The 27,486-nt window shown below is 49.3% G+C and overlaps 2 protein-coding genes and 1 pseudogene across 3 annotated transcripts in view; 1 reads left to right on the forward strand and 2 right to left on the reverse strand.

Annotated features, from left to right (window-relative positions):
- Positions 1-4,912, forward strand: part of Nt5dc3 (5'-nucleotidase domain containing 3) — a 33,059-nt gene extending 28,147 nt beyond the window's left edge. The window contains exon 13 of the mRNA XM_015482840.2: positions 544-4,912. Coding sequence (XP_015338326.1) covers positions 544-796 — 253 coding nt within the window. The 3' untranslated portion in view covers positions 797-4,912. The remainder of the gene's footprint in view (positions 1-543) is intronic.
- A 5,725-nt stretch (positions 4,913-10,637) lies between these two features.
- Positions 10,638-27,486, reverse strand: part of Stab2 (stabilin 2) — a 155,308-nt gene continuing 138,459 nt past the window's right edge. For both annotated transcript variants that reach the window (XM_015482841.2, XM_048802956.1), the window contains 9 exons: positions 25,969-26,102; positions 22,572-22,737; positions 22,325-22,431; positions 20,277-20,396; positions 19,464-19,604; positions 16,644-16,754; positions 15,729-15,857; positions 13,055-13,165; positions 10,638-11,063 (listed from right to left, as the gene is read on the reverse strand). In XM_015482841.2, coding sequence (XP_015338327.1) covers positions 11,013-11,063; positions 13,055-13,165; positions 15,729-15,857; positions 16,644-16,754; positions 19,464-19,604; positions 20,277-20,396; positions 22,325-22,431; positions 22,572-22,737; positions 25,969-26,102 — 1,070 coding nt within the window. In that variant the 3' untranslated portion in view covers positions 10,638-11,012. The remainder of the gene's footprint in view (positions 11,064-13,054; positions 13,166-15,728; positions 15,858-16,643; positions 16,755-19,463; positions 19,605-20,276; positions 20,397-22,324; positions 22,432-22,571; positions 22,738-25,968; positions 26,103-27,486) is intronic.
- On the reverse strand, positions 23,136-24,367 carry LOC107139639 (annotated as a pseudogene).

The raw sequence follows: 27,486 nt of genomic DNA on the forward strand, positions 1-27,486 counted from the left end.
CAAGTGATGGCAGGCAGGTGACACCACCGCTGGCTTTAGTCACACAGTTGTGTAAACAGTTATACTGTTTGCTGTATTTAACTAATTTATCAACATTCCATTTTTCTGGAATATTCTGTAAGGTTCCCAGCCACAAGATGGTATGCATGTCCTTTTGTGTGGGATGTTGATTTAGACACAAATGCACGGAGGGGCAGAGGGTCCATTGTAGGAATTTGGGGCCTTGTGTGGAGCTGTGACCTTGACCGTGTAAACCGCTGTGGGCTAGGCTGGGCTGGGAGGAGGCCCTGAGGTTAAAGCTGTGTCTCAGGATCAACAGTGGGGTTCTTAGGCTGCAGTAATTGGGAAGTGTGATCAGTCATCTCAGAGGTGTCGGATGGATGGATGGTTTTCTTGAATGGAAGTCAGGATTGTTCTAACTTCAAGTCCTGTCTTTTTTTTTTTTTATTAAGAGATTTTGATTTTAGTAATTGAAAAACCTTCAAAAAACCTTTCTCTGCTGCTCTGTTTCCGTTTTTATTTATTTGTTTATTTTTGCTTTAGGGAGATGACCAAGAGCTTCTTCAACGCCCAGTTCGGAAGCCTGTTCCGCACAGACCAGAACCCCACCTACTTCCTGAGGCGCCTGTCGCGGTTCGCGGACATCTACATGGCGTCTCTGAGCTGCCTCTTAAACTACGACGTCAGCCACACCTTCTACCCCAGGAGGACTCCCCTGCAGCACGAGCTGCCCGCGTGGTCCGACAGGGCCACCACCTCCAGGGCGCCCCTCCTGCAGGAGGCACAGGCCAAGTAACCCTGGCCCCCTGGGGAAAGGGCCAGAAGCAGCCCGTGTCCACTGGATGGGGTGGACTCTGGGTGGGCCCAGTGGCTTTCTGAAGAGACACGGTAGGCTTTTGATGTGTTTTGCACCTTAAGGACAGGACTCCCCAGGCTGAGAGGAGCCTGCCGCCCACTGGTGCGCCTCCCTCCTCTCGGGGCCCGGGTGCAGCTTGGTACTGGAAGTCCCACTCCGCCTTGTTCTCCAGGACCTGGAACTGACCTGGGTTAGGTGAGACTGCTTGTGCCAGCAGGTCCTTTAGACGCTGCTCTGGCTCTTGCACCGTTCACCTTGGGGGCTGCAGGCCTGAGGATGCATGGAGATGCCCCGTCGGCAGCAGGCAGACACTTCAGTAGCTGCTCCTGGCAGTGCCGCTGTGAGTGGCAGAAGGTCCCTGAATGGCAGGATGCCCCGGTCTCTGGTCCTGAGGCTCTGGCGGGCCTTCCTGTGGTGTACGGCGTCCAAGAGAACCCAGCCTCCTGGAAGGACTTAGATGAGAAGGAACAAGAACACTGTCCTCATTGTGTGCTGCTGTGACCCAGCCCAGGCCAGGCCAGGACATCTGGTACAACAGGAGATGGGAATGAGGGCGAGGGCGCTGCTCTGGTTACGGTCACCTTCCAGTTGGCCGCACCTCTGCCTACCGTCCAACGAGGCTGTGAGACATCCGTGGGGCAGAAGAACCCCAGCCTTTGTGGGAGGTTCCCCAGACCCACAGGAAGCCCAGAAACGGCGCCCAAGCACTGGTCTCTTGCACTTACCGAAGGAAAGAAATGGAAACAAGACAAGACCCTTGTGCTGAAGTCCTACACCACAGCACCCCCAGGCTAAACCGGAATCTTGTTAGAGCGTGTTTCCAGAAACTGTCCTGCTCTGCGGGGGGACAGACAAGGTGGCTTCCTCTCTCGACAGCAACCACATGGGAGAGGTGCCGCTTTGGCAGAGGAGGAGGAAGGGGCATCCCCCAGCCACCTCCAGCCCTTGCTTAGTTCTGGTTCCTGCCCCATTTGAGTGGCTGCGGGAGTTCAGGTGGTTTCCTTTTGGTGGTTCAGGTGGGACAAGATGAGAGACCTCGAAGTTAGTAGGAAGACCTGGGTCCTGAGCTGTTCTCATTTCTAAGACTGAAGCAAATGGCCATGTTCTTCTCCTTACTTCCTCCCTCTGGAGGGAAGAACGCTTTATTAATCTGTATTCGTAGCATCTTTTCTCTGAGCACCTCAGGGCTGTGCTGTTTTCATTGCTGATGCGGCCTGTGTGCTTCCGGCCGGTGGTCTTGTCTAGTCTTGCTGGGACTCATCTTGGGCTCTTGCTCTTTAAATCTGGAGAGTGGGCAGGAACCTGGGGGACCTGTGGAGAGCACTTGCTCATTTAGCACGTGGTGAACACCTGCCTGGCATTGCACGGGCTTCCGCCAACATGCAGGAGTCCAGTGAGTTACGTGGCACCCTCTGGCTCTGCTCATTGTGATGCGGTTTGACTTTGGTATTTGGTTGTTTAACTGTCCTGGTGGGGGTGACGCTTTAGACCCAAGTAGGCTTCTAGTCCTTCTGTGCGGTAGGATGAACACCATAGGGCACAGTAGTCTGACCCTGTCTTGGGACAGTGGGCGTGTTGTTGTTGGTGTCACCCAGGTGTTTCACCACCGGTGTTTTGGAGTCTGGCTTTCAAGGCAGCAAGTGATGCTCAGAACTGCTCAGTTGGGGGTCCCAAAAGGATGGGCTGGTGCTTTCTCTTGGCTTTTGATTTCTGCTTTGGAGAAGCAGAAGAGGACACAGGGGTGGCTGAGAAGCATCCGTGGCATACGGATGAGGTGCCAGGTAACAGGGTGTTTTGTTTACTCGAGAGTGAAGTAGACCTTTTTTAAAAAATCTGCTCTCTTGAATATCTGGGCTAGGTGACCTAAGCCTTGGGGCAGGGGACATTTTCTGGGAATGAATAATGAATTTTACAGATTATTCCCAGGGAGGTGGGTTTTCATTTCAGGGCCATGAGCCTGGCAGCCCAGAGATCTGCCAGGTAGCAGAGGCCTGGCATCCCTTGTACCAGGGCCACCAAACGAGGGCCTGGCAGACTCAGCAGCAAGCTCTGGGGAGTGCCTCCAGAGCAAGGCCCGGGCATTTCCCCGCTTGTTCCTCCTCCAGCTCAGTCAGGGCAGGCTTCAGCCTGTCACCGTCTCGACTCAGCTGGGACCTGGCCCGCTGCACCGCGCGGCTTTGTTCTTCCCCGTTTGTTCTGTGGCGTGTGCGCTGATGGAAGCGCGCGGGCATCAGAAGTGACTGTTCTCCGCCACTTAAGAGAATCCATTTGTAAAGCAAACCGTAAAATTAGTTTGAGCATTTAAACTGTTGTTAACCTTGCTTAGATTGATTTTCTAAGAATTATGAGAACAAAAATTCACAGTCCAGGGGCGTCCACACCAGCTGTGACAGTCCGGCAAGGCTCGTGGCACCCATAGCAGGTGCTTGGGGAAGGCACAGCACTGAGGGTTTTCTCCAGAGTCGCTTTTATAGAGGAAACCTGGCTTTAAAAATATTTTAGGTATTTGGCTTACAGCTCCCACTTTCTCCTAACACCCCTCCCTGTCCCTCTCCCCCCACGCCTTCCTTCTCTCTTCCCCCTTCCTCCTGTCATAGTTGACTCTTGAGCCCCTTTTCTGCTCTCACCATTAATTCCACGTATCGTGTGCCACCTGCTGTGGATTCTGGCCTCTCCGGCGGAATCACTGGTTGCTTTGAGCAGTACATCAGCCCTCTTGATTATTGCAAAGGAGAAGTGAGAATCAATCTTGCCTCTTACTAATTTGGCTTTTCCTCTGTCCTCCTCTCAATAGGATTTTTAAGTGGCATTGAATTCTATTTAGCCCAATGCTCATTGGCTGCCAGAGGCCCAGACGGGACCCCATATCTAGAATACTCTTAAGACTAAATTTGGACAGATGCAGGGTTGTCTGATTATTCATCTGCCTGTTTTCCCTCTTAATAATATTGATTTCCTTTTGTACCACACTTTTTTTCCTTTAGTATTTGGGAGCTGGATTCAAAGTTGAACTAACCTTTGACACCACTGTTGGTTTAAGGGAAGGGAAGGGGGGGAGGGGAGGGGAAGGGAGGGGAATGAAGTTCCTCTAATAAGGGTCAGAGAACTTTTCCCTTAAAGGGCCAGACAGGTACAGCTTTGCTCCTGTAGACATGGGCATGGCATGGGCATTTCGTGGGCATGGCATGGGCATGGGGGCTCTACCAAAACAGGCTGTGGGCTGGATTTGGCCCTGGGCTGTGGTTTGCCATCCCCCACTAATGGATTGTGTTGGTTTCAAGGGTGACATTCCCCTCTTAAGAGGTGCAGATGAATAACCTAATTTTGGATGCAGGTCTGGAAAGACGTTCTCTGGGTAGGTAGGGGTGCCAAGTTCCCTTCTGAGCTGCTTTCTGGGCCTGTTTCCTGGCTGGTCGGTGGTCAGACGCGATGTTTCTAGCACATATCAAGATTGCTCTGTGGCAGGTACCTGAGATACCTCTCGTTTGTTATTGTGCTTCTTGGGTTCTGGGCTGTGCTGCCCAGGTGACCTTTCTGACTGAAGGACTTAGTTCTCCAATGACAGGGTGAGCTGTTGGCTGCCTGTTCACAGCTGTCAGACCTCTAGGAATTTCCCTTGCCTCACCCCAGATCACGGCCCCTTCCTGGGAGCCTCTGGACTGCTGCACGTGGAGGCATGGAGGCCTGGCCTCCCCAACCCGGGACAACCCTGTAGATCCCTCCAGCTCCACCCCTCTCAGTGGGGTCAGCCCAGCCTGCATCGAGGTCAACGGCAACCCCTCCACCCCTTCCCACAGATCCTGCATGCAGCGCCCACCTCCAGGGCACCCACCTGGGACAGTGCTCCTGTACTTAGTAGTACAAAGCTTCAACTCCAACTTAGGAGCCTTTTCTAATTGTTTAATGGAATGACAAACTGTGCCTATACAGTAACAGGCATAAGAAATGCAAATTAGGTAACTATTTATTCTCAATGTGAATTTGCTATTTATTCTGAATGTCGATTTTACGTGTTAGTGACTTTGAACTCAACGTCAAATAAAAGTTTGAATTGTATCGCCTGGTGTGTTGCTCAGTCATCGCTCCTCTGTACTGATGCTGACAAAGCCTTATGAGATGCTCGTGGATCCACAGCATTGTTTTCTCTTCTTGTGGCGGGGAGGGTGCCAGGGACTCAGCTCAGGGACACTGGACCACTGAGCCACAACCCCAGCCCTATTTTGTATTTTATTTGGAGACAGGATCTCATTGAGTTGCTTAGTGTCTCACTTTCACTGAGGCTGGCTTTGAACTCTGGATCCTCCTGTCTCAGCCTTCCGAGCCGCGGGGATTACAGGCGTGTGCCACTGTACCCAGTCACAGCGTTGTTTTCTAAACATGCCTTTTGTATGAGATTTGAGATAATCTCTAGTAAAAGAAATAGAAGAATTTTTTAAAAATTAATTTATTTGTTTTGATCAGTTACACATGATAGCAGAATGCTCTTTGATTCAAATAGAAGAATTTTTGTAGTTAAAAAAAATATTCTTGGGCTGGGAATGTGGCTCAGTGGTAGAATGGTAGAGTGCTTCCCTGTGAGGACCTGGGCTCCAGCCTCAGCACTGCCACTGCGTGTGCATACACACCACGCCCCCCGTGGATCCCTACAGGGCTGTCCCTGAGAGAAGGATCAGACGTACCTTATGCCTCTGGAGCTTGAAGGCTGTTCATACAGACAGACAGGATGTGAGCGCAGCCTGGGGTGGGGCAGGAGGCTCCACTTCTGGCCCCATGGAACTGCTTCCTCCAGAAGGAGCAGGAGCTGGGGGTCCACGTGCCTGTTTGTAGTCAAACACTAGGAACAGTGGAAGAAGGTTTTCAGGAAAAGAAATAGGGATCAGGAGCTCGCATTAGGAAGTCAGTTCACTTATGCATTTTGGGTAAATTTGAAGATACGGTTTATGCTTTTTAAATGTGTATGTATGTGTGGGTTTAACATCTTAAAATTCTTGATCAGCTGTCCCTCTGCTTGACATGGGGCTTCTTTTCTTTTCCTGGAATTGGGAGAGGACTCTGGGGCTTCCCGAGCCTTGGACTTGGCTCAGCAGAACCCCAGTGATGGGGAGTAAAGTTGTTGGGGTTGTGAAGGTGACAGATCAGCTCACGCCAGCCTTTCCCTCCACCCAGGTCTGCACTGTGTCCCTGGGGACAGTTTGGAGATCTGTGGCAAGTAGGCTGGAGGGTGCTCGGTTGTCACAGTGAAGGGAGGGCATTCTGGTTTTTCAGGGTGAAATCTGGGCATTTTGAATTGTCCTAAACTTTGCACATGGTACCAAGAACCTAGTACAGTGAAAAGCTGCCCCTGCCCACACATCCTTCAGGGTCCTGCCGACATCTGGGCACGGGGAGCCTGTCTGTGTCTCTAATAGCCTGTTTCTAAGCTTAGACCCTTATTCTGTTTTACCTGTAACCAGAAAGAATTTTTTGACATGACTTCGACATACTGAATTTTCTAGGAATGCAGCAATATATCAATCACCGAGGATTTTATCTTTGCCATATTCAAAACCTTGTAAAGAATCATGCACAGTTTCAGAAAAGCCCCCTCACCCCCCCCCCAACAGTGCCACTCTTGAATTGATAGTTACACACACACCTGTTAGCCTGCACTTGTGGTCGTCATTTTAATGAGATCCTGCAGATGCACATCTGTAAGAGTAGATCTACCGTCTTAGTCCATTCAGGCTGCTATAACAAAATACCGTGGGCTGGTGGCCTATGAACAGTGTATTACAGTTGCAGAGATGGGGAAGTCCAGGTGGAGGTGCTGGCAGAGTTGGTGTCTGGTGAGGCCTGTCTCCTGGTTAATAGATGGTGGCGGGTCGAGGGAGCTAATCCTATCATGAGGATTCGCCCTCCCGACTCAATCACTTCCCGAGGGCCTATATCCCATCACCATGGGATTAGGATATCAAAATGTGAATTTTGGGGGAGACAAACATCCAGACCATTGCACTGAATTAACCCCTATTTAAAAATGCCAATTGTAAAAATGTCATTATTTAAGTGAAATAGTGTCACCTCTCAAATGTGAACTTAATTTAAGCAATTATAGTATCTTCATTATCTTCTTTTAGTGGAATTGAACCTGAGATGAGAACTTACCAATCAAGTATTTAGTACTGTATTATAAATTGCTTTGTTTGGGGACAGTATATTAACTAAAGGAACATTGTTGTGTATGATGGTAGGCAGTGTTCTCTGTGGGTCCGGGTGTGTGGCACTAAGGCAGAAGGTGCTGTGGGTCAAGATGCAGTTTTGGAGAGCTGGCCTCTCTTGTGTGTGCAAGAGGCCACCCCACAAGGATTCCTGGGGGCTTTGATGAGGCTCAGCCCACTGCCACCAAATCCCCTGCATTCTTCTCCAAAGCAGAGCCCCCAGGGCACGGGAAGTAGAGGCAAATCATCACCCCTGGTCACACCTCTCACATGCCTTTTCCTCTAAGTTAGAATAGTGATTCATAAGCCAGCAGCTCCTGGTTAATGTGCCAGAGTTTCTTTGTAAGTGGTTGGCTGAGGTTATTTTCCCCTCATTGCTACAAAAGCCCGAAGAGACTTTGGGTAGAGGCTCACAGGCTTATCCCATATCCCGTATGATAGTTCCCTGGACATCAGCTCCAGTCCCTGGGGACACCATCAGCTGTCGGCTTGTCAGGCCCACCCACCCCGTGCCCAGGGGCCACCAGCCCTGCTCTAGCAAGGGGAGGCTGGGCCTCGAGAGCAGATTTGCCCTGCCGCATCCCTGGCGGGGGTCCCAGTGACCCCTCACTTTTTGAAGCTCCATCGACTGTGCAGACCTTTCCCCAGGACTTACTCTGCCTAGCACCTTGCTGGGAACTGGACACAGCAGGTGAAGACCCCACGGAGGGCACGTTTGGAGCTGAGTGATCTGGCCCAGGGCTCCAGAGTGGAGGGCCAGGTTGTGGAGATGAGGAGGATGGAAGCGTTTAACACCCGTGGACTCTTCCCCCATCCAGAGGCCTGAGGCCCCCATTGGACGGGCTGCTGGGCAGTGAGCACTGGAGGGGGAGCGGTCAGCTTCAGAAGGAGCTGACCTGGTGGCCCCTCTGGGCTAAGCCAGCCCGGGTGACCCATCCCTCTGCCTATGCCAGTTGCTCATGCCCTTTCCTGACCCCGGGGGGGACTTGCGTGTGGGTTAGGGCAGTGCCGGGAGGGCATCGTCCTCTCTTCTGAGCCAGCTCTGTGAGGAGGTGACTTTCCCGAGTGGTGCATGTGTGGGTGTGATGAGGACAGTAAGGCCGGTTGATCCCTTTGAGCAGACCTGCTGAGCATGATCTGTCCCCTCAGAAGGCACAGTGGGAAGATGCTGTCTTCAGTGGTGTCACTGATCCCCTGGAGGAACCCGCCCTGAAGCCCCCACTTCCGAGCCTTCCAGTTACACAAACCAGTTCGACCCCTTGTGGTTGAGCTGAGTCCTCCCCAGTGCCCTGGCCGTGTCTGCATGCAGTTGGCATTGGATCTCGACACCCTTGCCAGGTTGATTTTAGTGAGGAAGCCTATAGTCAAACCTATTCTTTTTAAAAAAACTTTTAATTTGTTCTTTTTAGTTATTCATGGCAGTAAGTGTGTTAAGCTTATTCAGATTTTTAAGTCTCAGATGTCTCTAAAGAAAATATACTGTGGGGCTGGGGATGTGGCTCAAGCGGTAGCGCGCTCGCCTGGCATGCGTGCGGCCCGGGTTCGATCCTCAGCACCACATACAAACAAAGATGTTGTGTCAGCTGAGAACTAAAAAATAAATGTTGAAATTCTCTCTCTCCTCTCTCTCTCAAAAAAAGAAAAAAAAAATATATATATATATACTGTGCGCGCTTGCTCACTCTCTCTCTCTCTCTCTCTCTCTCTCATGTACCCCTTCCAGGGCTAAAATCCCAGTAAACAGTACTACTGAGAAATGGACACAGATAAGAGGAACTTGAGACAATAACAAGAAAATATGTAGATCTGTGTGGCAAGCCAGCCACAGGCTGTGTGTGTGTGAACTAGGAGCTTGAGTACATGAGTGGAGGGCACTGACGAGACCCTCTGTTGGGGCAGGTGACATATGTGTCCTTCTCGTTCCCTCTGCCTATGATCTCCACACAGCACGAGGGGCCGTCGCTGAAGAATCCCAAGAAAAAGGCATTGTTCTCTGTCTCAGTGTGGTTATTTCGTGCCAGCCCAGTTCACTTGGAGTGACTTGAATGACTCAGTCGTGTGATGCAACACGTCTGGACTGCATGAATAAGGATCTGTGGGAGCTCTCTCTAAGCCCAAGGCTTGGCTACATGCTGGTGTAATTTACCTTAGATAAAGATGCAGCTTGATGGTAAAAATCTCATTAGCTTTCATTGCTGTGACAAAATACCTGGGAAAATCAACTTAATGGAAGGAAAGGTTTATTTTGGATCACCATTTCAGAGGTGCTTAGCCCTGTTATTTTGGGCCTGTGGTGGTACAGTACTCCATGGTGGGAGCACGTGGAAGAGGACGGTTCAGCTCATGGTGGTCAGAGAGCAATGAGAGACAAGGGCATGCCCCCAAGGACCTCACTTCCTTCCACCAGGCCCCACCTCCCACAGCGTCCACTTCCCGGTGGTGCCACAGGCTGACACGTAAGCCTTTGAGACACATCCAGATCCAAACTTCTCCTAAACGGTTTTCCTCATTCTCTCTGTTGGCCCTGCCCCGCCTGCTGTTCCCCATGAGGTGCCTGCTCGGGGCATCGGCCTGGGCTATGCTTTCCACCAGGGCCTATGGCAGAAGGACTTGGACTTTCTTTAGACACTTTAATGAAGCAAGTTTTTCTAGTTGGCGACTTTATCCCTCAGGAGTGCTAAGGGAAGTTTGGTGAGTTTTCTATGCCGAGTTTCAATAAAATGGTGCAGACTGCCTAAGGTCTTAGATAACATGGAGAGGTTATGTGAGATCTTCCACTAGGGGTGGGGAGAAATGACCCAAAATGTCACCGGTGTTGAAATCTCCATAGATAGGAGCCATGTGGGCACTGTGCCAGGGCCTGTGGGAGGAAGAAGAGCTCCGGGCCTAGGGAGAAGGACCCCAGTTCCTCTACCGTGTTCCTCGTCATAACTGTCACCGGCAGCAGCTCACTGATTTCTCTGGGCCTTGACTTCTCATCTATAGAAGGTTGGACTCGTGTTTTTCAATCCCTCCCCATTCCTGGACCTTTATCCTGTCCCCCAATCATCTCAAGAAGAACCTTGGCATGATGTCGTCAGGTTCACCCATGCTTTTGTATGCAGTGGAACTTCATTTCTGTTTAGGGCTGAGTAGTATTCCATCTTGTAGATGTACCACAATTTGGTCACCCATCATCAGATGACAAACATTGGGTTGTATCCACTTTGGGGCTGTTGGGAAAATGCTACTATGAGTGTGTATAAATGAGTTTTTGTGTGGAACTGCTTTCATTTCTCAGGTATATGCAAAGGAATGGGATTTCATGTGGGGGTTCCAGTGTCTCCACATTCTCACCAACACTTGTTACTCTCTGGTTTTTGGATGCAGCCATCCTAGTGGGTGAGAAGTGGCATTTCACAGCGGGGCGGGGGTAGGGTGTTGTCACATCTCCCTAAGGTGATCGCACAAATGAAACTGAATTCGGAGAGGATCCAGTTGTTGCCTGACTGATTAGGCCCTAAGAAGTGGGTTTTGCCTTCTGAGTTTGGCTTCTCTGGGGGCAGCATTTTTGTTTTTCCAGCCACTGGGTTTGTTCCGTTGACTCTGTTTCTGTCCCATAAACATTTATTGAGCATATTTCATGAGCCAGGGACAGCGGTGGGTGCTGGGATACAAGGGTGGGTGAGGAGAGTCCCTACCTTCGGGAGCTCAGTCTAACGGAAATAAGATCACAGTTCCCCAGGACCCAGGGGAGAACAGGAGAAATGTCATCCGAAAGATATAAGGGAGGCTCAGAGAGGGGAAGTAACCCCAGGTCATCTGGGGAGATGAGGTTCAGCTCTGAGAGCCTCATCATCTGCAGCGTGAAGGAGCTCTGCTCCCCAAAGCATCCCGTGCTCAGAATTCACAGTCGAGAGGCTTCACAAGGCTGTGGGCCCCCATGGCCGGGCTGCTGGCTGGCTGCTCATGTCAGTTCCTCACATCGCCCCCAGGGGGTCACCGCTCTCCAGCTGGGGCTCCACAGAGTCCTGGAAAAGAGGGGACCGTGAGACACTCACCAGGGTGTGGATTGTCCTGCTGGTGGGTCCTTCTAGGTGGAACGTCTCCTTTGGCCTCTGATCTGGGGCCTAAAACCTGATTCTCCTCATGATCACACGTGCGGTGGGAATGCCCGTCAGTTCATGAGGCTGCCTCACATCAGGAGGTAGGGTGGCCTGGTGGTTAAGGACACCTGTTCTGGGGCTCATGCAGTCTGCTGCCTGAGGCCGCTGTGGGGCCCTCGACAAATCACTCTGCTGTCATTTCCTCATCTCTAAAAGGTCTTAGTGATATTCACCTCACAGGGAGGTGTGAGGATTGGACATGAGATTTAACAAGGTGTAGGCACCCACCAAAGGTGGCCGTTCGTGTGATAAGAAAAAACTCCTTTCAGGTTGAAGATTCAGCTCAAACCAGGGCTGGCTCTGGAGCTCCCGGGGGAGGGAATTGGAGGCCATGCTCCAGAGACAGCCACCCCATGCCTCCCGCGGTCTTCAGCCTCTGCTAAGAAGCATAATGCGCATGAGCAAAGGCTTCTTATGGGTGGCGTTGGTGGTGTTTGAGATGTCTGGACCGATGACAAATATCGTACGCCCTTTAGTACCAAAGGCATGAGAACCTAGCACGTCACTTTGGGGCTGGTGTTCTAGACTTAGGAAGGATTTCTCATACTGGAGCATTTTGTCACCTGTTCTTTATAGCAGGTGTAGCTGTTTCTAGGATTGTCTCTCACCTGCCTCAGGTGCACAGAGCTGAAGGAACCCCTGGAGTTGGACAAACACCTGGGAAGATGTGCGTGTGCTACACAGGTGTGACTGTCTTCTGCTTTTTAAATAATGTGGACATCAGTATCACAAGGGTCACAGGAATAAACTCCCACCAGTCAATCATTGCAACTGAGCTGGACTTCAACCTTGAAATTTTATATGGGTTAGATTAAAATCCAAAGTAAGATTTGGGATCTGATTCTGTTTCAATTTATTGCCAAGATCTGCTACCACAGGCACTAAGAGCCATAAGAAGAAGAATAATATCATTGCATTAGACAAGCTCAAAAATGTTGCAAGAAAACATTTTTTTTGGAATGTTTCAATGCTCACTTATAAAAATTCAATAACTGTAGTGTGGTCTTGGGGGAAATAACATAGATAGGTGCACTGAACAGTGACAGCAGCTGCGTGGCCTTGGTTAATACTGAAGGAGGGTGTGGGCTCACACCAGCCAAGACTTGAGTATTTCCCTGGACCTGAGGAATGTCACCAGCTCAGTCTGCTGGGTAAACAAGGACATTCAGGACACTGGCTATGGGTGGCTGTGATTGTTACATAAGAGGAAACAATGAAGTCGTTTCCCTAGCTCCTCGGTCTGAACTGGTAATAACCACACACCAGTGCACCTTCTGCATTTGGGAACTTCAGACCATTTCTTGCCTTGAGTCCCCTGGGCTGCAGTCAATGGAGGCCCCATAATAAGCTCAGCTGTCACTAACAATAGAAATAAATGGTTCCTTCTTAGCAGACCAGAGCAGACCACCATCCAGATAAAGGCCTCATCCAAGAAAAGTAGCTCCCAAAGCAAGAAGCAGTTCTGACAACGGGCAGAAAAATCAATGTAAATATAAGTTTAAAGGAGAGCTAAAGGAAAAATGCATCTTCTAAGGCCTGATGTCTTATGTTGCACCCGCTATCTGAAAAATATTTGGAGCAGGCCCCAGTCCAAGACCAAAGGCATCCCCCCCTGGTCACGAGATGGGCCTTGGACAACCTTTAGTTCTCCTCTACTCTGACTTAGACTTCTACCGCCTGCCCAACGGGCCACACTGCCTTCAGGAGCTTGCACAACTGGCTTTCCGGCTCACAGACCACGGCACATTCTAGAAGGGAGCTCTCCTTTGCGTGCTGCTGTCTGCCAAGCTTTGCTGAGAGACACCATTCTTCTGCAGCCCAACTGGACCCTTTCCGAGATCAAAGTGCACACTCACGGCAAAGGGGTCGCAGGAAGGCTCTGGGGGCGCCGAGGTCGCGCTCTCATACATGGGGTTTGAGATGTTCTCAGGCTTGCCGAAGGCCGCAACGTCGATGTCCTCTTCTGACTGTTCAGAAAGACAAGCACAAGGCTGAGAGCCAGGACTGTGTCCCAAGACAGGAGCGCTTCACCTCCCTTGGCAGGTACAGCAAGCCACCCTCTGCCTCTTGGGAACCTTTCCCTTTGAGCAGTACATGTTCAGATACGATTGACAGGTAATAAATGCACCAGTCTCAAGGTTCAGCTCAGTGACACTGCACACACGTGTCCCTGGGTGTGACCACCATCCAAATCAGCTCATAAGGCACTTTCATCCTCCCAGGAAGGCCCCGTGCTCTGTGCCCAATAGTACTCTCTCACTACCCAGGATAACCACCCCAGAGTGCTGCGGCCTGACCTTGAACTTGATATCAAGGAGTCACACAACATGGACACTTTTACTAAAAATAATGTTGCTATAGTTTAAATGTCCTCACCAAAACTCCTCATGGAATTTAATCCCCACTGTGAGGTATTAAGGGGTATAAACTTAATTCAACTGGGATATTTGGAGGTGGGACCTTTGTAAGGTATTTAAGGATAAAGGAGGCCCTCATCCAATGGGACTGCGGCTTTATAAGAAGAAGAAGAGGCTCTCTGGTGCGGTGGCACATGTAATCCCAGTTACTTGGGAGGCTGAGGCAGGAGGCTCACAAGTTCAGGACTAATCTCAGGAATCTATTGAGGCCCCAAACAACTTGACAAAACCCTATCTCAAAATAAGAAGAAGGGCTGGGGATGTGGCTGAATGACCCTGGGTTTAATCCCGGTACCAAAAAAAAAGAAGAGGAGGAGGAGGAGGAGGAGACCCTGTCTCACTGTGTGATGCACTGTTCTGCCTCAGGATTCTACAGAGTCCCCACTAGCAAGCAGGCCCTGGCCAGAGGGGGCTGTCTGACCTGGATCTCTCAGCTGAATAAACCTCTGTTCTTTACAAGTTACCTAGTTGGTGGCATCCAGTTATAGAAATACAAAATGAACCAAGAGGCTTTGAGGTTTGCCCCTGTGCTTATACATAAGCAAGTCAGCCTAGTGGGCTCAAGCCCTGGGTTCAATATGCAACAGTGCAAAACAACGAAAAGGAAGGAAAAAAAGAGAAATAGACAAGTTATCTTCCAGAAGACAGGAAGCTGCTGCCCTTACCAGGCATGTTTGGAGGGCACACAGGAGAGCACGGGCCAGGGAGGAGTGGAATACACTCCTGTGCTGCTGCCCAACCCAGCTCCCCCAGGGACTGTGTGTTGAAGGCTTGGTCCTCAGTCCACGGCATGATTAGGAGGTGAGGTCTAGGGGAAGGAAGCTAAGCCATTGGGGATGTGCCCTTCAAGGAGATACTGGGACCACTCCTCTTCTTCTGTTTCCTGGCTGCCAGGAACTGAGCAGGGTCCTCTGCCACACACTGCTGCCACAGGCCAAAGGCCATGGCGCCAAGCAACCATGACTGAAACCATGAGCCCAAACAAACCTTTCCTCCTCGTAGGCTGATGATCTCAGGTATTTTGTCACAGTAACAGAAATTGGACTGGCACATAGGGTGATCATGTGACAATTCAGGAGCTTGCTGCTTACCTGAGGTGGCTCAGCTGTTCAAATAGAGCGAAATGAAGTTTGCTGGCTGCAATGTGAGGCCTCTGGCTGTGTGGGTCCCTGACCCTATTCCTTAACCCTCAGGGCCATTCCGGAGGCCCAAGCACTGTCTAGTGAATCCTCCCAGGTGAATGTGACCCCCTGGTGAATTCTCCTCAGGCCAATTCCTGGGCAGCTCCTCCTGCTCCTCCTCAGGCCCTGTGTCAGCCAAGAAGAGGGCTTGGGGCTGCCGCCGCCACCAGTCCTTCTAGGGACAGAGACCCACCCCAGAGGCAGGAAGCATGGGGTGGGGTGGCGGCTCCTTCTGCTGCCTGTTCCTGGGTGAGGCCTCTGTAGCAGCTGGAAGAGCCTAGAGCAGGAGCTAGAATTTGGAGTGTCCCCTCCAGATCTTTGCTGTTTTTGTTGAGGTGAGGCCTTTCCCAGGAGATGAGGTCACGGAGAGGGGCTGATGTCTTCCTGGAGGCAGCGAGTCCTCACTTCCGCAGGACTGAATTACTTACCTGGGCAGCGGACACTGGCGTGTTATGAAGTGAGGCGGGCGCTTGGGTTTTGTTTCTTCCACACACCTGCCTGCGACTCGGCTTCCCACCGTGAGTGGAAGTAGCACGAGGCCCTACCAGAAGCTGAGCAGATGCTGGCGCCATGCTCTTGAGCCTCCCAGGCCAAAGTCCATGGACCCGAATAAACTTCTCTTCTTTCTTTCTTTATTTTTGGTACTGGGGATTCAACCTAGGGGTGCTTAACCACTGAGCCACATCCCCAGCCCTTTTTATTTTTATTTGGAGAGAGTCTCACTAAGTCGTGGAAGATCTCGCTAAGTTGCAGAGGCTGGCCTCGAACTTGTTATCCCCCTGCCTTAGCCTCCCAAATAGCTGGGATTACTGGCATGCATACCCTCTATTCTTTAAAAACCATCCAGTCTCAGGTATTCTGTTAGAACAATAAAGAATAAACTAAGGTAACTCCCACCATTACGTTCCCAGTTTTTTTTTTTTTCCCTTTACCTCAAAATGCTGGAAGCCAATTGTTCTCCGGTTTAGCCGGAAGTAGGAATAGGCAGCTGAAGCAATTGCTCCAATGACCAGGATGATGCCAAAGAAGATCCCTGTCCCCAGGCCAGTGTGGGTTGATGTCTGAACACAGAAAGGAGAGGGTCAGTTCTTCATACTGCTGATTTCCCCCAGAGGAACACTAATTCGAGATTACCCCTCCCCAGGCATCCTGGAGGAATTAAGATAAAAATAAAGATACGTTAACATCTAACTAGCTCTTACTGCCGTCAGGGTCTGCTCCAAGCCTCTTATATAAAAGAACCAGTCTCAGTGTTACACTAACCCACACAGGCAGGGGCAGTCATGATTGTTCCCGTGTTTCAGGTGGGGAACTGAAGCACAGAGGCTTGAGGCCTTGCCCAGATTCCCACAGCTAGCTAGCTGGCACGGCTTTGAGCTTTGAGCCAGTCTGGCTTTGGAGCTTCTGTGCCTAACCACTATGCTGTAGAACATTCCAGCAGCTAGCAGCTCACCGTCCCTCATGCCTGGGGAAAAAAGTTAGCAGACCAACATCAGTTACAGCCAGCTTCTCTACAGCCCGGACCACGTGTTCTCAGCTTTCACATTTCTTAATCCACAGCCTTCCCCCAGATCTAGCCCTCTACAGGGTGGAGGGACAGACCAGAGCTCAGGGCTTCTCCCTCCCCCTCCACTGGCCCATCCCTCCCTTTCATGCAAGGAGCACAGATGGTGGCAGGAGTGGGGACTGGGCGAGCCCGGGCTGGTGTCCCACCGTCGGCTGGCTTAGAGTTGGGAGCCTCCTCATGGCTCCTCAGGAGGAAGGTGGCAGACAGGGCTTCGTGTACTGTTTGGCCCCTGGGGAATGGGCACCGGGCTCTTCCCTCACCAGGATCCCTAAGCACTCACCGCAGGTGTGGGGGGTGCCTTTAAAGGCCTGGATATGACGTGGATGACTCCATTGGAGGCAATGATATCCCACTGCAGAATGGCTCTTCCATCCACAAACCTGGTCTCATTCTAGGGACAGACGAGGAGGGTGAGAGGAATTTGTGTCCATCTGGCCTTCCCGCCCCCGTCCATGTGGGACACTTCTGTGGAGAGCAGGTGTTCAGCCTCCCCGAGGCCCTGGAGCCTCAGTGTCCATCTGTCTCCACTTCCTGTTCACTGTCTGCACAGCCCAGAACACACTTGCTGCCGTCTTCCCAGCAAGACGACCTAGGGCTTCAGAGACCTCCCAGGGGCGGGTGGGGGCATTTCTCCAACCCACTTGTATGACAGATGGGCTATCAGAAGGACAATGGCTGGTGGTAGGTCACCCAGGTGGTGGGTAGTAAACCCCATGCTCTGGACTGAGGTCCATACCTCTGGACGTCACACTGCTAAAAAGGGACTTCTAAATGTTCTAATCCCAGTGTGACCCACCAACTCGTGGTGTGGGCAAATAGGCCCCACACCCCACCCGCTGAACCATAGTCTGCATTTGAACAAACACCCAGGTGATTCAAGGGCATGCTGAAACTTAAGGTGCACTAGTCAATTACTGATTTCCAGTAACAGAAGTATTTTATCAGGTAAAAATGAAAAAAAAAATTAGACTTATTTAGCACTCGCTGCATGCTGGGTACTGCTTTGTGGGTCACAAGCTTGGAATTGCTAAATCCTACAACAATGTGTAATTTAGATATGATCACTGTGGTCATCAACATCATCAGTGCCACCATCAGTCACCATTACCATCACCATCATCATCACCAACACCATCACCAACACCATCGTCCTCACAACACCATCATCATCACCATCATCATCATCATCAATATAATCACCATTATCATCACCACCATCACGTTACACCTCAAAATATGCCAGTTGGGCATAGTGATGTTTTTTGAGTTAATGGCACTTGAGAAATAACAGAGTCAGGGAGGGCTCCCTGAGCACCCCTTTCTCCCTAACAGCCATCATAAACCTTCCTTTGAGAAAGAAGCCCTCCTGGACCAGGAGAAAAACAACATTCTTACCACCAGAGGCTGGGGTCAACACCAAAATGGACCTGTACACAAACCTACTAGAACAATCCTCACCTTCCTGGTGTTTCCCCCATCGATTCCTGGTCACTGTGCCACGATTTACTGTTCTTAGCCCCAGCTCCTCCCTTTTATTGCTTCTCCACCATGTGTTGTTGGAAAAGCACATACGCTTTCAGTCTTAAGTTTGGTGGGTCTCCATTTTCCTTAGGGACACTCCCTTGGGCACGTCAAATGTTAAGTAACACTTGTAGGCTTTTCTCTTGTGAATGTGTCTTATACCAGTGATTCTCAGGCCTAGTCTGCTGCGCCCCTCCCCTGACTCAGGCAATGGCAAGGCCCTACTGAGGTGGATGGTGCAAGGCGTCCATCCTTTGGAGGAGCGCAGTATGTTTCTGGGAATGGGCTGGTTTGTTTTCCTTTAATAAGTATAGTTGCGATTTCTCATATGACCATTAAGTATGAGGGAAAAAACATGACTTTCCCAATTCATGCAACTACTTCTAAGAATAGATCTGTTTGCTCTAAATGCAATGATTCAGCTGTGGAGCGTAAATTGTTAATGTCTAATGAAAAACTCCCTGTAGTCCTGTCAAGGAAGTTTTTGAGAAAATAAATTAAAATCTAGAGAAGAAGAATTAATGTTAAGAAGACAGATTAGTGCTTGGTATTGGGCAACTTGTTCTTGTTCCTGTGCACAATGGTTTGTGCACTTACTCTTGTTTGATTAAAATTAATAACAAGTTAAGCACTTGCCGTAACCATGGCACCAGTTCCAGTCAGTAAGTAAAGAAAGAATAGTCAAGGTATAGGCCAATAGTTGGGACATTTCTAACTATTATTAGAAGTTAACTAAACAGAAACAGCTCAAAGCAAAACTCGAACTGAAAGGAAAAATGCTTGCTTATGCATAAGCCAAGATACATTCTTCTATTCTAATTGTAGCTACGTAATATTTTGTTTCTTTGAATAATGATTCCTGTTTTGTAACCACAAAGTACTGTGAGCCTGCCAAAATGAAAAGTATATATGATCAACTTCACAAGTAAAGATGGGGATTCAGCACCTTCACTTTGGTGTCTGTGTTGTTTCTCCACCCCTCTTTAGCCGACTCCTCACCATCCGTTCGTCTCCTAAGACCCCCTGTTGGAGCTGGTCTCCGACACTAGTCAGATTCTAAGTTGGTAGAAGAAAGGTCTTCCTTCCCAACATCAGCATTATCAAAAATAATCACCACCATCACCACCAACATCATTCCCCTGTCTCCAGCATCTGTATTTATCAGATGAGGAATCCAAGGCACAGAGAAGTTGGATAACCTAAGCTCTTACAGCTAGCAAGTGGCAGGACTGGGATTCATCCACAACAGGGTCATTCATTTGACTTCAAAGCTCACAGGTGAAGGCCCAGGCTAGGACTGACATTTGGACAGAAACAAAGGTCGAGAACCAAGCAACTTTAAAGTGGTTTCCTTCGATATTTCTCACTAGCAGCTTCAGATGATGGCCCATTTCCCAAGAGGTGGGGGCCGCCTGTCAATATGATGGGCAACGGCACTTCTTTATACCACCCCCTATCTGTAGGTTAAGAGTTTACTTTGACGTTACAACAGTTGCCATCTATGAGCACCTACTGCATGCCACCAATTGTGCATGTATTACATCCAGTGTTCCCGATGAGCCCAGAAGACTTGTCATACCATTTGGAGCTGGTTGTAGCCAGAAGTGATGAGTAGCTGGCTTCCCAGCCTCGTCTGCACCATGGTACCATTGACAAGATCATTGTAAAGTAAGATGCTGACATTGGTGAAGTGGTGCTCGATGTCCCGCCCAGACAGGATCTGAGAGGAAAGGAGACAAAGGCTGAGCGATAGTGGGCATTATCGAGTTTTTCTCAGACGTTTGGTTTTCTAGGCTCTTCCAGAGGCTCACCCATAGCTAGGATGTGGGATTGGAAGCTTCCCAGAGGTGTCCTGGAAGGAGTCGGTCTGGGGTGGTAACAGGGGGGCAGAGATGTGGCTCCTCCAGGACCTTGGGTGGCTGGGGCTACAGGGCCTGCAGGACAACCCTCTGCCATGGTTGAATAAATTTGGCCAATTTCTGAGTTCTTCCCCTTCCTGAACCCTTGCCCTGGGCCATGAACCTTGCTTCTTACTCTGACTTGGGGCCCAAATGAGTCAGAGTGAATATGGCCAGAGGCTTGGAGAGCACTGGTGGGACTGGGTGCCTGTCACTCTCGGTCCCTGCACTGCCTTGAGAACATGCCCGCGCTACCCTGCTGATGCCTGAGCGCCCCGTAGAGCAGAGCGGCCAACCCGCCAGCCCGGGGGAGCCCAGTTGGGGTGGGCTATAGATCAGAGCATGTCAAGATCACAGGTGACAACAGATTTGCAGATATGCGGGCTAAATAACAGTCCAGTTGCTGAGTTTTGGGGTTACTTGTGACACAGCATTTTTGTGGTGACAGATAACTCACTTTAGTCTAAAGGGTAGGCATCGGGGACCGGACTCACCTCATTTTCCCCCAGCTCACTGTTCTGTGGCACAAAGAGGGTGCCACGGATCGACAGGTCAGTCAGGTGTTTCAGGAACGCCTGGCCTCGGGCTGAGCTGTTGGAGTAGGCCAGGACTTCCTGGGGGGAGGAAGGAACCATTAGCTGGTCAGCCCTGGTGTAGGCCTGGGGTGACTGCAGAGGGTGGCAGGTCCTGACTTCAGCCCTGAGTCAGGCTGGCACTCCTCTGCTGTTTCTTCTCACTGTCCCTTGGAGGGGTCTAGATATATCCATTCCTCTGCCAATCCTGTGGTCCCAAGACGTGGCCACCTCTTAGGCCATTCTCAACATGGACCCAGAACAGGCCTCTGATGTGGAAATTGAATCTTGTCTCTTCTTCTGAAAACCCTGCAAAGTCCCTGTTTACTCAGAGGAAAAGTCTATCTTTTAATCGGATCACGAGGCCCAAACCATTTGGCCCCTCCTGGACATTTTCTTTTTCCATAATCTACACTGCCCTCCTGCATCCTGCCCTATTTATTTGTTCTGTTTAGTGCCTGTTTTGTTCCCTGATAGACTTCAAGCACCTAGTAAGTGCTCAATAAATGTTCACTGAATGAGTTTTAAGAATTTGCCCTACCCAGTTCAGCTCTGTTTTGCCCAGGCAGGGCTACTGAGGCCCAGAGAAGGTAAGTAATTTGCTTAAAGTGTTTCATTCTGATGCTGTTTTTTTTTTTTTTTTCCCCTCTGAAATGCTATCATAAGCCAAGCAGCAGAAATGGTTTTAGTGCTTATCTTTGGCATATTTATGGAAACTTTGACTTTTATTTATTTTAAATTAATTTTTTTTAGTGGGAATTGAGCCCAGGGGTACTTAACTACTGAGTTACAACCCCAGCCCTTTTTATTTTATTTTTTAATTTTGAGACAAGGTCTCGCTAAGTTGCTTGAGTTGCTGAGGTTGGCTTTGAACTTGCAATCCTCCTGCTTTAGGCTCCCCAATCACTAGGGTAATAGTCATGAGCCACCACATCTGGCTGGCAACCTTGACCATTAGATCAACTAGATGGACACCTTTAGTGGTCAGCCTCCTATCCTCCTGAGGTCACTGTCAATTCTGCTGGGAACAGAAGCTCAGTCCTGGCTGCCCTGTTTCCCCACCATGGGAGGTGAGGGGGAGGCTGGTCCCAGGCAGCCTGAGTTTAGGCCCAGTTATGGAGTGTTAGACTGTGTCCTTAACCTTGCTAAGTTCCAATATCTTCATCTAAAAAATGGATTCCAAAATCGTAGTGACCTTACATAACCATGTGAGGATTTGTTCCTTCTAACAAGTACTTGCTGAGCTGCTATCATAGGCCGGCTACTGAGATTCTGGGGATACGCTGGTAGTTGAAGCAGGAACAATCCTGCTGGATGAAGCATAATTCTTGGCCAAAGGGCTTAGTACAGTGCCCAGGGGAAGGAAAATGCTCTAAAAATGGTAGTTATTGTTATCATTATTAACAACTTAGTTCTTTGATCAGTCAACACCAAATCCTCCAAAATGGGGCTTTCTCTTTGTTGGATGTAGTGTACAAAATATTGATGGGACTTTAAGTGTGGTGTAAAATGCAAATCGATTTCAGGTTAATTTGGCCCATTGGGTGGTCACCAGGCAGGCTTAGGTAACTGTCCACGAAGACAAAAGAGTGTCTCTCTCATCCCTGCAGATCAGAGTCTTAAAGTGCTCCACATGCAGAGATAATAATCCCAGCTTTAACAACAATGGAGAATTTTCCATGGGCCAACCAGAGGTCTAAGTGTTTGACAAATATCAACTCATTGAAAGATCACAAGGCAAATGCTATTATCACCTCCACTTTACAGGTGAGAAAACTGAGGTTCAGAGAGGAAAGTAACCTGTTTAGAATGATGCAAACCCCAGGCTCAGATTCAGACAAGGTGGCCCAACACTCCTGCTCCTAACCATCACTAGAGCCTTTAGCTTCTATCAGGAACTCACCCCTCTTACAGCTGCTTCAAGGTGACACTCCCTGCCCAAAGTGGAACCAAGCAGGCATGGGACATACCGTCAGGAAGTTTGTGAGCGAGGGGAAGGACATCAGGACCTGCAGCAGGTTCCCACTGCACGAGAAGCCATCGCCCACGTAGCCTGTCTTGCAGGTGCAGTTCACATCTGGAGAGCAGAGGCACACAGGGTCCCGTGCCCAGTGGGGCAGGGGCCTGCCTGCCCTGCTCAACCTTGGAGCCTGACTGGCCAGCTGAGAACTGTCCAGCAGCTACGTGGCCCATACCCGGGGTAGGTGGGGCAGTTACCTTTCATGCGATAACAGAAGACGTCCCACATCTCACTCTTGTTGGGTCTGGGTCCATAGTCCACGATCCCAACAACTCCAGAACCGCAGTTCTGGGAGGAGTAGGCTGTGGGGTAGGCGACCCGCCCACTGTCCAGCCAGCCAGCTGAACACAGGTGGTACCTGGCCTGCAGGGACAGAGGCAAGATCAGAGACCCACTGCAAGCTCATACTCACTGTGGAATCATTAAGTTAATTTCTTCTTTATCTTCTTCTTCTTCTTGTTTTTTTTTTTTAAATAATATTGTGGTTTATCAAAAAACATAAGAAATTTTAACTCTTATTCTTCGAATTGTAAAAATCAACTTTTGGCTAAGTTATAAAAATGTTTCTCATGTAATTTTTTGTATAACTCTAGTAATGCTATCAGTGGATATAGATCAGAATAAACAAAAAAAAAAATACACAGCCCCATTATTTACCTGTAGAACATGTTCATTTATGCCTATATTTCAGCATTTATTATATTATCATTGTTTTAATTGTAAAAGTCACATCCAAAGAATGAGCAAAAACCACCTACAAATTGGCATAGTTGTTTCTCAGTTTGTGAAAATGTCCTTAATTTGTTGATGTAGGAAACAAATTTCAACTCTGATTGCTATGCAAAAGCACAGAAGAAAATTTGCTTTGCAATTAAATTTGTAGCTCAATGGCATAAGGCAACAAGCTCTACATGAAAAAATTACTAACCGAATTACAGGTATCAAATACTGAAAAAAATCAACAGTTTTTTATAATTTATTTTACTGAACAATCTAGGAAATTTGCAGCTATCAGCAGTTCCAGTGCAATTTCAAGTGCAATTGGGAATTCGGGAATCTCGGGGGAGCTGTTAGTGTAGCGAACCCTGTGGGTAAAATACCTGCATATAGGCGTGAAGGGATCACTCTAAAATTGACCTCATTGGTTTCATTTTCGGCAAACTGACTTGGGCCACTCAACATGGCTTTTATTATTCCTGATATTAGTGCAGTTCTCTTTTTACAATAAATTCATGACCATCAGAAGATATCAGTTTGACATACAATAGCCGCCATAGGCTTTCTCTTCTCTGTCCATTATGTTCTTATAAATTCTACTTTGGTTCCACAGGATGCTAGTCGCTTCTCGTCAGCCCTGCAATCACTGCAACCGAGTCCCCTTGTATTGCCACAGTCCCTACTCCAAGGCTATCTCTGGACCCCCAGCTGCCCCTGGTTAATTTATGATTCCCCCATCAGACCACAAACTCCACAGAGTTAGATCCACTTTGCTAGTTGTTCTCTTGTGCCTGAAACACAGTCGGTGGTCCCTACATTTTTGTGGATTAAGCCACTGGTGGAATGCAAGTGGTCTCTTTCTTGTAGGTGGCCAGGTCATTCATACTCATTTTGGTTCTCTCTGCTCTTGAGAAGGATTCGCTACCAGTTACCCCTGCTGCAAATTCTTCATCTTATGGGTTAACAGATCTTAACTGATTTGTGATAGAGCTCAAATATTCTTCTGCATCATCATCATCATCATCATCTCCATTGTCACCACTACCACCATCTACACCCCCACCACTGTCATCATGACACTGACTGAGAGCTTATCCAGGGCCAGGTTCTCTTGCAAGGGCTTCTCATGTGTCAACCCCTTTTACTCTCATATCAATCCTAGGAGGTAGGAACTTTTTTTTTTTTTTTTTTTGTACCAGGGATTGAGCTCAGGGGCACTCAACCACAGAGCCACATCCCCAGCCCGATTTTGTATTTTATTTAGAGACAGGGTCTCACTGAGTTGCTTAGTGCCTTGCTTTTGCTGAGGCTGGCTTTGAACTCATGATCCTCTTGTCTCAGCCTCCCGAGCCTCTGGGATTACAGGTGTGCGCCACTGTGCCCTGCGGAGGTAAGAACTTTTAAAATCCTTATCATCTAGTTGAGACAATTGAGGCAAAGAGAAGTTAAGAAACTTGCCCAAGTCATACAGTCAGCAGGTAGCAGATTTAACCCAAGCCATCTATTTCAGATCTCTTAATAAACATAAAAACTGGGTTCCTACGGCATGCCATGTTACCTTTAGTTCTTACACCAATGTGCCAGGTAGGACAGAGGTTTCAGTGGTTTGATCAGAGCCAAAAAACCCCCAAGGAGAGCAGACATGCAGAGCCTTCAGGAGGCTGGGCCCTGGCATCAAAGGCTTTGCTCCTTGGTGAAGCCCTCTCGGGTCTGAAGGCAGTAGACAGCGTGGGTAGATGTGGACAGGTCATGACATCAGGCAGCCATTCCTCTGTTCCCAGTGAGAAACCACCAGCAGGTAGCTCCAAGGTGGTGGCTTTTCCAAATGGGCAGGGCTCTGCTTCAGAGGGTAAGAGTGGCCCTGACCAGGGAGCCCGGTTCCTCCCTGCTGGATACAGGAGCTTGGGCACCGCCCCCCCCCCCCCCCCCCCCCCCCCCCCCCCCCCCCCCCCCCCCCCCCCCCCCCCCCCCCCCCCCCCCCCCCCCCCCCCCCCCCCCCCCCCCCCCCCCCCCCCCCCCCCCCCCCCCCCCCCCCCCCCCCCCCCCCCCCCCCCCCCCCCCCCCCCCCCCCCCCCCCCCCCCCCCCCCCCCCCCCCCCCCCCCCCCCCCCCCCCCCCCCCNCCCCGATTCCCTGCACCTCATTTCAGCCATAGAGCTCCAGCTCTTCCAGGGAACCTCAACTGCCCTGTGGGTTCGGGGAGATCCTACGAGGCATGTGGTTATGGATCCTCTGGTCTCCAGCTATGAGGGGTGCATTTTGAGTCTCTGCCTCTGCTTTGGCAGTGGGAAGTTATGGTTGAGAAGAGACTTTCGGAGTCAGGGCTGCTTGTGAACCCCGGACCTACCACCTCCTGGCTGGGGGACATTGGATATTTTACTTAACCTTCCCAAGCCTCAGTTTCCCTATCTGAAAAATGGGAATGGTGATGCTGGGTGTGGTGATGCATGCCGGTCATCCCAGCAACTTGGGAGGCAGAGGCAGGAGAATTGCAAGTTCAAAGCCAGCGTCATCAACTTAGTGAGGCCCTAGGCAACTCAGCAAGACCTTGTCTCAAAATAAAAAAAAAATCAAAAGGGCTGGGGATCTGAGGATGTGGCTCTGTGGGTTAGCACCCATGGGTTCAATCCCTGGGACCAAAGGTGGGGGGGAAGTAACACCTACCTTCAGGGATGGTGTAAGGATGGATAATAAAGTCAATGCACTGTGTGACACATAGCAGATACCTGGCATTGGGTGTGATGGCTCATTATCGCCCAAGAAGCTTCTGTACTCACTTCCCGCAAGGCAACAGCCTGTCACCCCACCTGAAGAGGAGGCTGCGTGCACACCCTCCCCTGTAGATGCCGCCTGCACAGTTTCCATTTCCTGGGACCGACCTTCTGGGCATAGGACAGCTGGTTGTAGGTGGCCATGGTGGCAGCTTCGTTGGCACAGGCCTCTCTGGCTTTGGCAAAGGTCAGCTTGTACTGGCCCAGCGGGGAGCGGAGATGGAACACCCCAACAGTGGTGTCTGCAGGAGGAAGGAGACGAACCAAATGGTCAGCCCACCTGGTTGGCCCGGCTTCCAGCAAAGGATTTTGAAGGACTTTCAAAGTAGAAGGCCAGCTGTCCCCCAGGGTGTCTTCAGAAGCCACTTCCATGTGTGTCCAAGCACATCACTGAAAATATTCATTTCTTTTCTAATTATAAAAATAGCATCTATTCAACGAAATATCACCTACCCAATTAGAATGGCTATTATCAAAAAGACAGAGAATAATAAATGTTGGTGTGGATGCAGAGAAAAGAGAACTCTGTTGGTGGGAATGCAAATTAGGAAGGCCATTGTAGGGAGATTCTTAAAAATCAAACATAAAATTACCCTATGATCCACTGATCCCACTCCCCCAACACACCCCAAGGAAATGAAATCAGAATGTCAAAGAAACACCAGCATGCCCTTGCTTACTGCAGCACTAAAGACAACATCGTGATTTGACATCAGCCCGAGTGTCCACCAAGAGATGGATAAAGAAAACGTCACACACACACACACACACACACACACACACACGAAACTAACCAGCCATAAAAAGAATGAAATCCTGTCATTTGCAGCAACATGGCTGAACCTGGAGTATACTATATAAATGATAAAGACCAGACACCATAGGCTCTCCCTCACACATGGGATCTACAGAAGTTGATCTTGTACAATCAGGGAGCAGAATAGTGGGCTCTGGAGGACGGGTGGGTAGAGGGAGGCGGATAGGAAGAGATTGGTCCACAGGTACAACATTACACACAGGCCGAGGAAGTTCTGTGTGTCTTGCATAGTATGGTGACTTTGGTTAATAAAACTGTATTGAATATTTCAAAATAGCAAGAAGAGAGGATTTTGAATGTTTTCACCACAAATAAATGATCAATGTGAGAGAGAGGTATGGATATGCTAAATATCCTGACTTACTTATTTCACAATGTGGACATATGTGGAAACATCACACTCTCCTCCAGAAATAGATACAATTATTATGTGCCAATTAAAATGAAATAAAAAGGATATTTTCATCAGAGGAATTGGGTCCACAGAGAAAAGTAAAAAAGAAAAAAAAATAATACTCACTTATAACCCTATTTAGAGGAAACAATCCTTGCTCCTCAGCTAACATTTCAGTATACTTTCTTCTAGATTTTACTTTTTTTGGGGGGGTGACTTTTAAGTCTGATATAATTCCACATCCTTCCAGGTTTTTTTCCAATTAATTTATATGCCACAAATATTATAAATGTGATGGCATACTGCAGTTTTCAGAAGTCTTTTTAAATTTAACATTGAAACATGATTATTTGCCAATATTATGGTAATATGATTTTTTTCCTCTAATAGTTGTTGTTTTTTTTTTTTTTTTTTT

This window comes from Marmota marmota, unplaced genomic scaffold, assembly GCF_001458135.2.
Source record: "Marmota marmota marmota unplaced genomic scaffold, marMar, whole genome shotgun sequence".
NCBI lineage: Eukaryota > Metazoa > Chordata > Mammalia > Rodentia > Sciuridae > Marmota > Marmota marmota.